Source organism: Heteronotia binoei, chromosome 5 (genome assembly GCF_032191835.1).
Source record: "Heteronotia binoei isolate CCM8104 ecotype False Entrance Well chromosome 5, APGP_CSIRO_Hbin_v1, whole genome shotgun sequence".
Classification (NCBI taxonomy): Eukaryota; Metazoa; Chordata; class Lepidosauria; order Squamata; family Gekkonidae; genus Heteronotia; species Heteronotia binoei.
In genome coordinates, this window is record NC_083227.1 from 32,188,409 (window position 1) to 32,204,110 (window position 15,702).

The 15,702-nt window shown below is 43.3% G+C and overlaps 1 protein-coding gene across 1 annotated transcript; it reads left to right on the forward strand.

Moving 5' to 3' along the window:
• Window positions 1-4,964: 4,964 nt before the first annotated feature.
• ATP6V1G2 (ATPase H+ transporting V1 subunit G2) lies at window positions 4,965-9,274 on the forward strand. The gene is made up of 3 exons (XM_060238217.1): window positions 4,965-5,114; window positions 5,332-5,432; window positions 8,966-9,274. The coding sequence occupies exons 1-3, from the start codon at window positions 5,033-5,035 to the stop codon at window positions 9,137-9,139; spliced, it is 357 nt and encodes a 118-aa protein (XP_060094200.1). The 5' UTR covers window positions 4,965-5,032; the 3' UTR covers window positions 9,140-9,274.
• The last annotated feature ends 6,428 nt before the right edge of the window (window positions 9,275-15,702 follow it).

The following is a 15,702-nucleotide window of genomic DNA, read 5'->3' on the forward strand; positions in this document are numbered from 1 at the left end:
TTTACAGGGTGGTTTGCCATTGCCTTCCCCAATCATCTACACTTTCCCCCCAGCAAGCTAGGTACTCATTTTGCTGACCTCAGAAGGATGGAAGGCTGAGTCAACCTTGAGCCGGCTACCTGAACCCAGGTTCTGCTGGGGATCGAACTCAGGTCGTGAGCAGAGCTTAGGACTGCAATACTGCAGCTTTAACACTCTGTGCCACGGGGCTGAAGCCACCCATTGTTACACAATGGTTCCCTCCAGTTGTCTTCCTCACTTCTTTCATCATTTCATGGTCGCCCTCAGAATTTTGATCATGTGGACGATAGTACGTCCCCACCGTTTTCCCCTCTTGGAGCTGATATTTCCACCCATATCTATTTGGTGAAGGAAGTCCGTCCCTCTTAAGTTTTATTGGATTCAATGCCATCTCTGATGTAGATAGCTACTCCATCCCCTCCCCAAATATCCTTCCTATACAGTTTATATCCAGGGCTAGCCATATCCTGTTTTCAGTGCTGGTTTTGGGGGTGAGAAAGGAGGCAGGAGCCCTTCCTCTTCCTCTGATGCTGTTCGGAACCCATTTTTGTGCTGAGGGAACAAGTGTTTGGTCTGGGAAATCCAGACTCAACCCTTTAAAAACTGTAAGGTATTATTTGTTCCCAAGGCTCCACGCTAGGGGTATATTTTTATCAGCGGTGATCACAGTGTCACCATGCTCTGGTACAGCTGAGTCATTGCTTAGCAACCCAGTTCTCTTCAGAATCCCTCAAAGGAGATAAATTTGTCACCTTGACAACAGGACAGCCAAGAGAAACAGATAGGCAAGTGATATTGCATCAAACAGGTAACTCATAAGGGAAATTAATTTTTTTAAAAAATTACTAGTTACCCAGGTCTCACTTTTTAGAAGATAAGAACTCTTCTAGACAAAGCAATTTTATTTCCCAACCAGATGCTCCCAGGAAGCTTGGAAGGAAGGCAAGGAGGCCAAAGCTTCCCTTATTGTTCCCTCCCACCAGCAACTAGTATTCAGAAGAGGTACATTGTCTCTGCACATGGAGTTTCCGTCTAATAATGGCTAATAGGCATTGTTGGGCTTATCCTCCAGGAATCTGTGTAATCCCGTAGTGCAGCATGGCCAATGGCTGGGGCTGATGGGAGTTGCAGGCAAAAAACATCCGGAGAGCTACCATTGGCCAGCCCTGTCCTAGTGGCTATCACTGCATCTTGTGGCAGCGAGTTCCACGTGAATTCATCATGTTTCTTACTTCAACTAATTGTGGAGATAAACCTTTCCCCTTATATCTCAGCAACAAAAGGGGCTAGACACTGATTTTCCCCCTACAAAAAAGCTGGGAATTCAGAGAAACTAACAGATAGCCAGTTTGGTCTAGTGGTTAAGTGCGTGGACTCTTATCTGGCAGAACCCGATTTGATTCCTGACTCCTCCACTTGCAGCCACTGGAATGGCCTTGGGTCAGCCAACGTAGGAGTTGTCCTTGAAAAGGCAGCTGCTGTAAGAGCTCTCTCAGCCTCACATACCTCACAGGGTGTCTGTTGTGGCGGGGTGGGGGGGAGGAAAAGGAGATTGTGACCCCTCTGAGATTCAGAGCATAGGGCGGGATATAAATCCAATATCATCATCTTCTTCTATAATGTTATATTGAAATTGCCAATGTAAACACCCAAAAAGTCCTCCAGTGGCAGGGGGGAAAGCCTCAGTTGGGAACAAGGAAGGGGCATCACTGTAGTTAAGAAAGGAAAGATACAGACTTTCCTGTCTGTCTGGGTGACACCCAGGCTTTGCTGTGATTTCAAGATCACCCATTTCAATACATCACAGCAAAGCAGATTCAGGAGAAGAATGCAGGAAAGTTGTGGGGGGAACACAGAAGGTGCACAAGAGCATTATGATATCATGAGAAAGCAGGAGGAAACCAAACAACTTTAGCCTCTCCCACTTTGTTCTTGAAAATCCAGCCTCAAGAAGACTGTGCAACAGGAAAGTCTGCATCCTGCACTTGAAACACTAATTTGATAGGTGTGTCTTTTTGGGTTGCCAACCCCAGGTGAGCAAAAATACAGAGAGAATCATGGGATGGAAATGGCAGGACTCTCTGTTTCTCTGTGTGTATACACATGCACACACACCATGATGTAACTAACTAAAAAATTATATTGTGAGACTTAATTTTAGAGTGGTTTTAAAAAAATATTTTTACATTCATAACATGCACACCTAATACATTCCCATCAACAATCGCTAAAGCGCTCCAGTATTCATTTTCCTTTCCTTTCCGAACTTACAAATTAGTGCAAAGTCGCAAAAGTACATCAAAAAGATAGAAGCAGTATTTATAGAGAAGACAGGCTTCACAATATTCAGTGTCCGTAACCTAATTAAGTCCATGTGAAACAGTTCATCAGATAACAGGTTTACCAGCTCAATTCCTCACGCTCTTTCCAGTGCCATACCACAAAGCTGCCATACCAAAAGACCCTGCCTCTGTAGACATCTTGTATGTACAGGAAAGATGAAGTCGCATTGAGGTTGGAGAAAGAGGGGTACAGCTATAGTCCAGAATATTTGGGAAAGCTTTATTTGATATGATATGATATTCCAAGGCCAGCTGATGTCATGAGAAAAAGTGAATTGTTGCCTCTAAAGCCTTCAGGAGAGAAAGTGAATGTTTATCTCTAAAAGAGAAAAGTGAATGTGTATTTCAGGAACAGAAAGTGAATATTTACCTCTAAAGCCTTCAGGAGAGAAAGCGAATGTGTATCTCTAAAAGAGAAAGTGAATATTCACTAAGGCCTTCAGGAGAGAAAGTGAATGTTTATCTGTAAAGCCTTCAAGGAAAAGAGGAACTGGAATTGTATCTTTACAGTTCTCCAAGGGAAAACAGACATTAAATCCTCTCCTGACAAGGTCTTTCTGAAGGAACTTTGTGGAACTGCACTGGAAAGAGCGGGAGGAACTGAGCTGGTAAACCTGTTATCTGATAAACTTTTTCACATGGACTTAATTAGGTTACCAAGACTGAATATTGTAAGGTCTGCCTTCTCTATAAATATTGTGTATACCTTTTTGATGTACTTTTGCAACTTTGCACTCATTTGTAATTTTGGAAAAGATAGGGAAATTAATACAGGAGCACCTTAGCAATTTTTAATAGGAATGGGTATTAATGTTATGCATCAATGTATGAAAAATATAAAAACCCATACTAAATATCAAGCTCATTAGATAATTTATTAGTTATTTACATCACAATAATATTTGCATCACACACATACACACACAACCCCCCCCCAATAACTGAAGCAAAGCATAAGGTTGGACATGTCACATTAAATGGTGCAAAATTACACAACAGTATCCAGTCCACCACAAATTATAGTAGTACAGACTACTGTCCATAATAATTTATCCAAATAACTTTGTGAAGCCTGTCATACAGTGCTACCCTATTGCCAACACAGTGTTGGCAATTCCATCTTGCAGTTTGTGGAGAGCCAAGAGAACTCAGTCCTTCCCGACTTCCTAAAACCACAACCGATCTCTATACTACTGAGATCAGTTCTGGAGGAAATAGCTGCTTTAATGAGAGTATATTATTAAACCTCACTGAGGATCCTCCTATCCCAAATTCTGTACTCCTGAAGGTCCACCCCTCCAGGAATTTCCAAATTGGCCACTTGAATTGCACCTTTAAGACCAACTTCGTTTTATTCAGAACATAAGCTTTCGTGTGCATGCACACTTCTTCAGACAAGGAATGAGGTACAGTAAGCAGAGTCACATACCGTATATCTGGTGGGGTTTGGAATGCAAAGTGGTACAAAGTTAAAAACCAATAGCAGAATAGTAAAATTAAATTCAGAAAACCTTTGATCTGGGTTGAATTAGCGTGGGAAACCATAAAACAGTAACATGTCAGAATGTGAGAATACCTGTTAATTATTCTATTGCTAATAAACCTTGGTCAAAAAGAAGGCATTTCTTTCCCATAAGTTTTTCCTGTCGAACTAATTTACCTTTTAACATGTAACATAAATATATACATCATTCTAGTTTGCCATTAGGAAAAAATACATTAAAAAAATAATGGAAGATCGGTTTAATATATGTAATGAGATAAACAGCCAATATCCCTAGTTTGAGTATGTCAATACAAAAGCATTATTCACTATCCTAAAAGAGAAATACATTGGTATCTGTGGATATATCAACCTGCTTGGTGAAAGTGTGTTTAGCATATGTAATGAGATAAAAAAACAAAACAACATCTCTGTTCAGTCTTGGGGAGGTGTTTGTTCCAAGTTTGTAATAGTTTGTAATTCAACAATTCCCCTCTCCATTCTGTTCTTGAAGTTCTGAGAATGGATTTAGCATCTGTAATGAGATAAAAAAACCAATATCTCTGTTCAGTCTTAGGGAGGTATTTGTTCCAAGTTTCATAATAATTTGTAATTCAGCAATTTCTCTCTCCATTCTGTTCTTGAAGTTCCTTTGCAGTAAAACAGCTACTTTGAGGTCACCCATTGAATGCTTTGGAAGGTTAAAGTGTTCCCCCACAGGTTTCTCAGTTCTGTAATTCCTGATTTCAGATTTGTGTCCATTTATCCTTTGGCGGAGGGTTTGTCCTGTTTGCCCTGTGTAGAGAACTGAAGGGCATTGTTGGCATTTAATGGCATATATAATGTTGGAAGATGAGCAAGTGAATGAGCCTGTGACGATGTAGTTAATGCTGTTAGGTCCAGTGATTGTGTTGTCTGGGAGTAACTCAGCATACAATCTTGCTCTATTTGTTTTGCTGCTCCACTTAAATTATCTTTGCTACACAACTAATAGACTATTACCACTTTCACCAGGAGAAGCCCTGCATCCTGCCGAATCCAGTTGTCCATAAGTATACAGTAGAATATTGACAGAACAGGAAAATAGAGGGGCACTAGGACCCTGAGTTGCCTCGAAAAGGATGTGGTACCTGATTCAGTGGATGCAGGAGCCTTAGTTGATTTGAAGCATCCTTGCTAAAGAACCATGGCCAGCCAAACCCAGGGAATCCAGCAGCTGCTGCAGGCTGAGAAGAGGGCTGCGGAGAAGGTGGCAGAGGCCCGGAAACGTGAGCCAAAGCTCCTCTGTTCTACTGGATTCTCATGGGGGTGGGAGAGAAAGGCTGAGAGCCAGAACTCCTCTGGAATAGAACTGTGGAGTCATAGGCTGCAACAGAGGGGAAGAGAAGCTTGGTTGGAGATGCAATAGGAGGGGAACTGATAGGGGATCTCTCTCTTTCTCTTCCCACCCCCCTTTCTGTCTGCCCTCCACCCCCCACATCCCAGGGAAGGCCCGGAGGCTGAAGCAGGCCAAGGAAGAAGCCCAGGCTGAAATAGAGCAATATCGGTTAGAGCGTGAGAGAGAGTTCCAGCACAAGCAGCAAGCGGTGAGATTTGTCTTTTTTGGGGGTGGGGGGGGGGATATTGACCAAAGTGGAGGATGGGTCTTGTAAGGGAGGAACATTGGATTGCTTCATTTGGAAACATTTAAGGAGGCCTTATGGGAATGGGGGGGGGGGTCGCTGAGCAGTGTTCCCTCTAAACTGAGTTAGTGTGAGCTAGCTCACAGTTTTTTAGACTCTGACTCACACATTTTTGTCTTAGCTCAGGAAAAGTTGCCCCAGAGCAACTTTAATGCCAGTACCTCATAAAGTAGAATTTTTGCTCACAAAACCCCACAGTTTAGAAGGAATATTGGCACTGAGGAGAACAATTAGTAGGACTGGAGACTCACCCAGGAGGAGAGTTGTTATCACAGTCTCCCACCAATTGCTTTTTCCTTAGAGTGATTCGGGATTTGCTATTTTGTTTTGGGATTTTAAACTGAGAATGTTTTTAACTGTTATGGTAAGCTGCCTTGAAATACATGGAAAGATGGGATATAAATGTTTTAATAAATGGATAATAAATAAAAATAGTACTTGGGCACTGAGTAGAAGAGGCCTGGAGAAAAACATCCTGACCCTTGAACTGATGGGCATCTGAAGCTCTTCACAGCATGGTCAAGAACATCACCTGACAAATAATACCATGTTAAATTTATATTAAAGGGGTGAGACATTTTTCCCCCCCTCCAGGCCTATTGGCAAGCACAGAATCCAGATGGGGTATTTGTGTAAAGGAGGAACCTTCCAAAGTAACTCCTGAGTCATAACCTGGAAGAGTGGCTGGGTGTGTTACGTGGTTTATACAATAGTTTGAAGGGATGTCCATTGTGTAGTGAAGGTGAGTTAAATGTTTCCCAGGTGCTAGATACAAAAGGGTAATGTTCTATTTTTGCTCAGAGAATAGAGCCAGGAGATGGGTTCTGGGTGTAAACAGGAACTGTCGATATTTCTTGATGTAATTTGTCCAAGGTCAGAATGCTAATGTCTGCTGATGCTCCTAGATTGCTGGAGAGAAAAGGCTGTCCAGTGGTAGGGATGGCCCATTAATTAAGGTAATTGGATTAGGGAGGAAGGATTCCAGGGTGTTGGACTTTTGTGACAGAAGGAATTTTACCTTTCCTGTGAACTCCACAATAGATAGAAATACCTCTTTTGTTTTAGATGTGGCGGGGGTGGGGGGGGAGGAGACCTGTAGCCTGGAGATGCCATACAGTCACCTCCCAGAATAACAAGAAGCTGCTAGGATCCATTTTTGTTTGGTTCTTCTCCATCTCAGTTTAAATTGCATACTTCCAGACCACAACTCTGGCTTACACCTAACCCAAATATGACTGGCCCTTGTACATTTAGAGAATTGGGGGTGAAGGATATTGAGGAATATATTTTTCCCAGTGTGCCTTTTGCAGGGTACATGGGAGCCTTACAGCACCTTAGAGCAGGGCCGGATCTAGGGCGGGGCAGAGGGGGGGGTGCTTGCCCCGGGCACCGACGGAGGGGGGGCACCAAATTGGGTACGGAGTCCATTGTATTCTATGGGACCATAAGATAAAATGGCCCATAAGGGGGTGCCAGTTTTTAATCCCACCCCCCCCCCCAAAAAAAACACATGTAGATCTGGTCCTGCCTTAGAGAACAAGAGCTTCAGCATATGAGCCTGGAAATGCAAAACTCCCACAATAGAAATAGAGATCTCAGAGTCCTTTTATCCTAATCAGAAAGCGGGAGGAGTGTTGTAAAGAATGCTCGTCTGGGATGTAGAGGTACCATATGAATTACAATCCTCATCAAAAGCTCCAATCAGCCAGTATCATAATGCCCCTGTATAAATCGATGGTGAGGTCTCATTTGGAATACTGTGTGCAATTCTGGTCACCGCACCTCAAAAAGGATATCATAGCATTGGAAAAGGTGGAGAAAAGGGCAACTAGAATGATTAAAGGTTTGGAACACTTTCCCTATGAAGAAAGGTTAAAACGCTTGGGGCTCTTTAGCTTGGAGAAACGTCGACTGCGGGGTAACATGATAGAGGTTTACAAGATTATGCATGGGATGGAGAAGGTAGAGAAAGAAGTACTTTTCTCCCTTTCTCACAATACAAGAACTTGTGGGCATTCAATGAAATTGCTGAGCAGTCGGGTTAGAACGGATAAAAGGAGGTACTTCTTCACCCAAAGAGTGATTAACATGTGGAATTCACTGCCACAGGAGGTGGTGGCGGATACAAGCATAGCCAGCTCCAAGAGGGGGTTAGATAAAAATATGTTCTTACAATCAACTTGATTAGAGCAGAGGGGAAATGCTTGGGGGGCGGGAATTAGCATCTGTAGAGAGATAAGAGCCCTATGTCTCTATTCAGCCCTTGGGGTCCATTGTTCAGAACCCATAAATGAACACAAATTCACCAGGTCTCATGTTGTAATTTCCCGTTGAAGTTACTCTGAGGGCTGCCACTCTTAAATTACCAATGGAATAACCAGGAAGATTAGCGGGTTTTGAGTGCTGCGGTTCGGATTAATATAAGATTTATGTCCATGTATTCTTCTGCTTAGGGAAAGAAATGTTTGTCTGATGTAGAGAACAGGACATTGCTGATGTTGATTGAGAAGGTGTTAGACCATGCTTTGTCACTTTTTAAAATATATATATTTGAATTCTCCTTGATTCTCACTGAGAAAGACAGGCAGGAAAGAAAGTAAATCTGTAGCCCAATCTCAATCAAACGTAAATTTTCTTCCAGATGTGTTTGGTATGTGACCTTGGGATAATAGCGTTTGTTCCTAGTTAAATCAAATTCTAATCAAGACCTTTTCTTGAATATTTGAATAGATTTGTAAGCTCACAAATAGAGAGAAAATTCCTTCTAATAATTAGGGAATAATTTTCTGTATTGGCTTATATTTTCAAGTGTTTTTTTAATGACAGATAAAGATGTTTGTTTGTAAAGAAGGCCAAGTGTGTAGGGTTACCAACCTCCATGTAGTGGCTGGAGATCTCCTGGAATTAACTGATCTGCAGGCAACATTTCCCCTGGAGAAAATGGCTGCTTTGGAAGATGGACTCTATGGCATTAGGCCCCACAGAGATCCCTCCCCCCCTCCAAACTCCCTCTCCTCAGGCCCCACCCCCCAAATCTTTAAGTATTTACTAACCTTGAGCTGGTAACAGTATTGGTATGTTTTGCCCTGGTTCTGACATAGCAGTTTTTGGATGTATGTTCTTCTGAAAATATTACTTCCCCTTTGTCCAGGCAGGGAAATTGAGGGAAAGATATCTTTTAGGAACTGCTATAATTTCAGGATAGACTTCATAAGTAGGCAAGGAGAAAAGAAAAAGCAAATCAACGCAAATAATCCTTTAATAACTGCATATTGTTATACTTACATGTATTTATGTAACTTTCTCCCATATTTCATTGTGCTTTTTCTTCTACAACACTACTTCTTTGCTAGTCCACTAACTTTAATACCTAGAAGGAGTGCCATTTGTAGCTGTCACTGTTTTGGAATGACCTTGCTTTTTTCCCCCCCTTCTAGGCTCTTGGCTCACAAGGAAACCTGTCTGCTGAGGTGGAGGCTCAGACACGCAAGAAGCTGCAGGCTATGCAAGGAGGGCAAGCCCGGGGCAAAGATCGAGTCCTGCGCCAACTTCTCACCCATGTTTGGGACGTGCAGCCTCAGCTACACCCCAACTACCGCTTTGCTATCTAGGAGACTCACCCTGCAGTTACTGCTTGGTTGCCTGGGACACCCCACTGATCTACATTTCCCACCTCCCTCTCACAATGGCAAATCTCCTAATCCCTAGACATTGAATTTGACAGGCCTCTCCAGAATCTTATCCCACATTATTCCCCACAGGGGTGGCCAACGGTAGTTCTCCAGATGTTTTTGCCTACAACTCCCATCAGCCCCAGCCAGCATGGCCAATGGCTGGGGCTGATGGGAGTTGTAGGCAAAAAACATCTGGAGAGTTACCATTGGCCACCCCTGCATGTGTTAAATTTAGAGTTGCCAGATCCAGGTTGGGAAATTCCAGGAGATTTGGGGATGGAGCCTGGGGAGGTCAGGGACCTCAGTGAGATACAGTGTCATAGACTCCACCCTCCAAAGCATCAATTTTCTCCAGAACTGATCTCTGCAGTTTGGAGATAAGTTATCATACTGGGGGATCTCCAGGTCCCACCTGGAGGCTGGCATCCCTTGAAACTAGATGTTATCCTATCCTCACAATGGCCATGAGAATGCCACCACTATTTTTAAAAATACTTAAGTGTGGCAGCCTGAGGCACTCTTACTTCCCCCTACACTGTACCTTATCAAGTGATGAGCCAGACTCTCCCTCTCCTGTGGTTGTTTTGGCACTTGAAAAGGCTCTGGAGGTGGGACAAGACCACTGTTCTGTGGTCCCAATAGGACTGGGCCCTTCTGACATTTTTAAATGGCTTTAAAATGGCTCCCAACCTCCTTATGAAAACCACATATCTCGCCTCTCTCTCTATGCCATCAAGGTTGTGAATCCTACTTCATGGTATTCACTTTTCATTTAAATATCCCCTAACTGAACTTCCATTTCTTAATTAATTTACACCCCATCTTCTTCCCCCCCTGGGACCCAAAAGCAGTTTAAGCTGTTCTCCTTTTCTCCATTTTATCCTCTCAACAACCCCCTCAGGTTAGGTTATGTGACTAGGCCACAGACACTCAGCAAGCTTCTGGTTATCTACAGTTAAAGCATCTTTTGTGGCTGGTATTGAGAAAGTCTCTTTTTGGCTTGAAACCCTAGAAAGCTACCACCAGTCAGTGTATACAATGCTGATCTAGGTGGACCAATGGCCTGACTTGATATAAGGCAGTGTCGTAAGTGTATATGTGTTGCAGATGTACACTCCAACTCAAGACATGTCTTTAAAACAAACAAACAGAAAACTCTGTACCTACAGCCCTCTCCCTTGCCCCAGTTTTAAATCTGCACCTAAGTAACCTGTCTCTGCCCAGCCAGTTCTGTGCTCCCCAACTCTAGCTGAGATTAGAGGGGTGCCCATAGTTGATTCCTAGCAAATTGGGTCTATTCCCTTTCCATATCACAGTTCCGCACTTCTGTGTCTGCAGCATTACTCCACCCCACGGCATGAAGGGGTGTGACTAGGAAACCGTATGGTTCCAGGTGTGCCCCTTAGTTTCCTGCTGATGCGTGTACACATCCTGAAAACATGGCTCTGTTTGCTTGGCTTCAGCTGTACCCTGGTATTTTTGCTTCACCTTTTCCCCCTGTCCCAGCTTTGTTGATCTACAACTGGACATTCAAACAGGCATATCTGATCATGACAAATAAAGTCATATATGGTTAACATGGTGGGAAAGTGATGATTATACAACCGTGGGGCAGGACCAGGGCTTTTTTTGTGCAGGAATGCACAGGAATGCCATTCTGGTTGGCATGGCATCAGGGGGTGTGGCCTAATATGCAAATGATTTCCTGCTGGGCTTTTTCTAGAGCCAGTTTGGTGTAGTGGTTAAATGTGTGGACTCTTATCTGGGAGAACCAGGTTTGATTCCCCACTTCTCCACTTGCAGCTGCTGGAATGGGCTTGGGATATCCATGGCTCTTGCAAGAGTTGTCCTTGAAAGGGCAGCTTCTGGGAGAGCTCTCTCAGCCCTACCCACCACAGAGGGTGTCTGTAGTGGGGGAAGAAGATAAAGGGGATTGTAAGCCATTGAGTCTCTGATTCAGACAGAAGGGCGGGGTATAAATCTGCAGTCTTCTTCTACAAAAAAAAAAAGCCCCTGCCTGGAAGGACTGTTCGTTTCTTTTGGATATTTGTGCAGTCTAATAATTAAAGGGTGGGGCTGGTAGCCAGGATTTGTGCTTTTATGGATGCCAATGAATTGTAATGAAGAAGGGATAGTACATGTTTTTCTGGTTTTCATGGAAGGGGCTTAAGTTGAGAGTTGTAGAAACTGTTTTTATGTTGGCTGGGAAGGAGTTGAGCCTCAAGGGTTACTAATTAATAGTGCTGACATATTTATTACATGGGGAGAGTTTCATTGCACAAGACTCTGGATTGGCAGCATAAAAATCACCAAAATAAATAAACCACAGTTGCCTAAAGAGGCACATATTCACACCCAGGGTCTGTGTCAGTTAAGAAGATGGTAATCTTATGGCTGGCAGAGATGGCTGGATGCCAAATGGGAGTGGAATTCTAGCAGGAGCTCCTTTGTATATTCGGCCACGAACCCCTGATGTAGCCAATCCTCCAAGAGCTTACAAGGCTCTTTTTTGTAAGCTCTTGGAGGATTGGCTACATCAGGGGTGTGTGGCCTAATATGCAAAGGAGTTCCTGCTAGAATTCTACCCCTGAAGATTCACCTAGACCAGTTGCACTCATTTGGGTGTGAGTGTGTCACAGAGAGCCATATTAGCAATCACCATCAACCAAAAGAGCCACACTTGGCCAATGCTCCCTCTCAGCTGTGGCATCTTGTGAGCAACGATTCTACTTGTGAGCTACTGGCATTAAAGTTGTGAGCAAGCGATTTGGCTGTTGCAAACATTAGTTTGCTCTGGGGTCATCTTTCCTGAGCTAAGACAAAAATGTGTGAGTCAATGGCTAAAGAACTCTGAGCTAGCTCACACTAAGCTTAGAGGGAACGCTGTTTTTGACATGTAGCCTGCACTTTAGTGAGGTTGCCAACGTTTCTGTTCCTCTGACAGCAGTGGTTTCAAGGTGGAAGCCAAATGCCAACCTCAGTCTCCACTGGGCCTACTTTCCTGAGAAACAAGGTGGGTAGTTCTCCCAAAACTACAACTAATTCACAAACTACAGCAGTCACTTCCATTGGAGGAATGGCAACTTCAGAAATCAAACTATGTTATACCACAAAGTCTAAGATAGGCAGAAGTCCTAGAATGCCATCACATCCCCAATTTTCCAAGCTAGAATTGGCATCTCTAGTCAAGGGTGACACATTTAGGGAATGGTGCTCCTAAAGAGTCAAAGGTGACATGTCAACAAGCCACATGTGGCTCCTGAGTCCCTGAGAATCATCGCCTTAGACTCAAGGCAAGAGACTGAACTGTTTAGGGACACAGGCATGGGATAAATGCATCAACTAAGTAAACTACAGGTTAGGCCTCCAGATTAGAGTCTTAAATTTTACAAATGCTCTTTTCTTGCACAGAGTCTTAAACTTGATATAACTCAGAGCCTCAGTGTGTCTCAAACTGATCATGGAGACAGGATTTCTCATCCTGGATAAATATTATTTTCATCCATTGGCTTTTTAAACCAAATGATTGGACAGACTCCAGTTAAACTGATTGTTGGCTGTGCAAAGCAAAATGCCAGGGCCTCTCTTGCCTTCTGCTCCCTTCCCTCCTCTTTCCGGAGAACTAAATGCAGCTGAATGAATTCAGATCGGCAACTTCTCCATAACTGGATCCTTTTGCAATTAGCCACAGCCAGGGCAAGGAAAGTGCAGAGAAAATGACTGCATAGATTAGGGGTGTCAAACAAATTAGGCCCCCGGAGAGCTCTGATCAGGCCCCTGAGCAACTTTCTCTTTCTTGCTTCCTTCTGCATCACAGCTTGCTTTGCCAGGCTTGCACAGGAGCTACAGAACAAAGCCTCTATTTTCTCCATTAGCTGAGGCTCCTCCCTTGGGGAGGAAGGGAAGGAGGCAGAGCTTGCTTTGCCAGGCTTTCTCAATTGCACAGTACAGCTACTGAGCCAAGCCACTCTTAAGAACATAAGAGAAGCCATTTTAGATCAGGCCAATGGCCCATCCAGTCCAACACTCTGTGTCACACAGTGGCCAAAAATTTTATATATATATATATATATATATATATATATATATATATATATATATATATATATATATATATATATATATATATATATATATATAACCTCTGCTCCATATTTTTATCTAAACCCCTCTTGAAGGTGGCTATGCTTGTGGCTGCCACCACCTCCTGTGGCAGTGAATTCCACATGTTAATCACCCTTTGGGTGAAGAAGTACTTCCTTTTATCCGTTTTAACCTGTCTGCTCAGCAATTTCAACGAATGCCCAAGAGTTATTGTATTGTGAGAAAGGGAGAAAAGTACTTCTTTCTCTACTTTCTCCATCTCATGCATTATCTTGTAAACCTCTATCATGTCACCCCGCAGTCGACGTTTTTCTAAGCTAAAGAGTCCCAAGCGTTTCAACCTTTCTTCATAGGGAAAGTGTTCCAGCCCTTTAATCATTCTAGTTGCCCTTTTCTGGACTTTCTCCAATACTATAATATCCTTTTTGAGGTGCGGCAACCAGAACTGCACACAGTACTCCAAATGAGACCGCACCATCGATTTATACAGGGGCATTATGATACTGGCTGATTTGTTTTCAATTCCCTTCCTAATAATTCCCAGCATGGTGTTGGCCGTTTTTATTGCAAACGCACACTGTCTTTACATTTTCAGTGAGTTATCCACCACGACCCCAAGATCTCTCTCTTGGCCAGTCTCTGCCAGTTCACACCCCATCAACTTGTATTTGTAGCTGGGATTCTTGGCCCCAATGTGCATTACTTTGCACTTGGCCACATTGAACTGCATCTGCCACGCTGATGCCCACTCACCCAGCCTCAACAGATCCCTTTGGAGTTCCTCACAATCCTCTCTGGTTCTCACCACCCTGAACAATTTAGTGTCATCCGCAAACTTGGCCACTTCACTGCTCACTCCCAACTCTAAATAATTTATGAACAAGTTAAAGAGCATGGGACCCAGTACCGAGCCCTGCGGCACCCCACTGCTTACCGTCCTCCTCTGTGAAGACTGCCCATTTATACTCACTCTCTGCTTCCTATTACTCAGCCAGTTTTTGATCCACAAGAGGACCTGTCCTTTTATTCCATGACTCTCAAGCTTTCTAAGGAGCCTTTGATGAGGAACTTTATCAAAAGCTTTCTGGAAGTCAAGGTTAACAACATCTATTGGGTCTCCTTTGTCCACATGTTTGTTCACCCCCTCAAAGAAATGTAACAGGTTAGTGAGGCAAGATCTTCCCTTACAGAACCCATGCTGAGTCTTCTTCAATAACCCGTGTTCATCAATGTGCCTACTCATTCTGTCCTTGATAATGCTTTCTACCAACTTTCCTGGTATTGAAGTCAGACTGACTGGCCTGTAATTTCCCGGATCTCCTCTGGAACCCTATTTAAAGATGGGGGTGACATTTGCTACCTTCCAGTCCTCAGGAACGGAGGCAGATTTCAATGAAAGATTACAGATTTTTGTCAGAAGATCCACAAGTTCAACTTTGAGTTCTTTCAAAACTCTCGGATGTATGCCATCCGGACCCGGTGACTTATTAGTTTTTAATTCGTCTATCAGTTGCAGGACCTCCTCTTTTGTCACCTCAATCTGGCTCAGGTCTTTCAACACCTCTTCCAAAATTAGTGGTTCTGGGACAGGCAAAACGTTCTCATTTTCCACAGTGAAGATGGAGGCAAAAAATGCATTTAGCTTCTCAGCCATTTCCCTATCCTCGTTCAGTAATCCTTTTACCCCATGGTCATCCAAGGTCCCCACTGCCTCCCTGGCTGGTTTCCTACTTCTAATATATTTGAAGAAATTTTTATTATTGGTCTTTATGTTTTTTGCAATATGCTCCTCATAGTCCCTTTTTGCCTGCCTGATCACAGTCTTGCATTTGATTTGCCACAGCCTGTGTTCCCTTTTATTAATCTCACTTGGACTGGTTTTCCACAGCTTAAAGGAGTCCTTCTTACCTTTTATTTCCACCGCTTAAAGGAGTCCTTCTTACCTTTTCTCTTCTGTTGGCTGAGGCTCCCTCCCATCCTGGTCCCCTGGGAAAGGAAGGAAAGAGCCAGAGCTTCCCTTGCCCAGTTCCCTGGATCGCACAGGAGAGATATAAAGAAAGCACCTTTAACACCAACAAGTGCATATGTTTTAAACATGTTTTAATTTTTTTGTAAAAACATCTTGAATTGTGTTTGTGTCCTTTATAAAGTGTATATCTCTGCTACCTAATCTAAAATAGGAACACACATGGCCCAGCTTGACATGGCCCATCCCAGCAAGGTCTCATTTATGTCAGATCCAGCCCTTATAACAGGTGAGTTTGACACCCCCGGCACAGATATTCCACTGCTCCAAAGCTATCAAGGCAAATGTCTTACACAATAGAACATTGTCACGTAGACTTCCTCCATTGTGTTAGTGTCACAACAGGTAACTATTTGACTCCAGACTGACC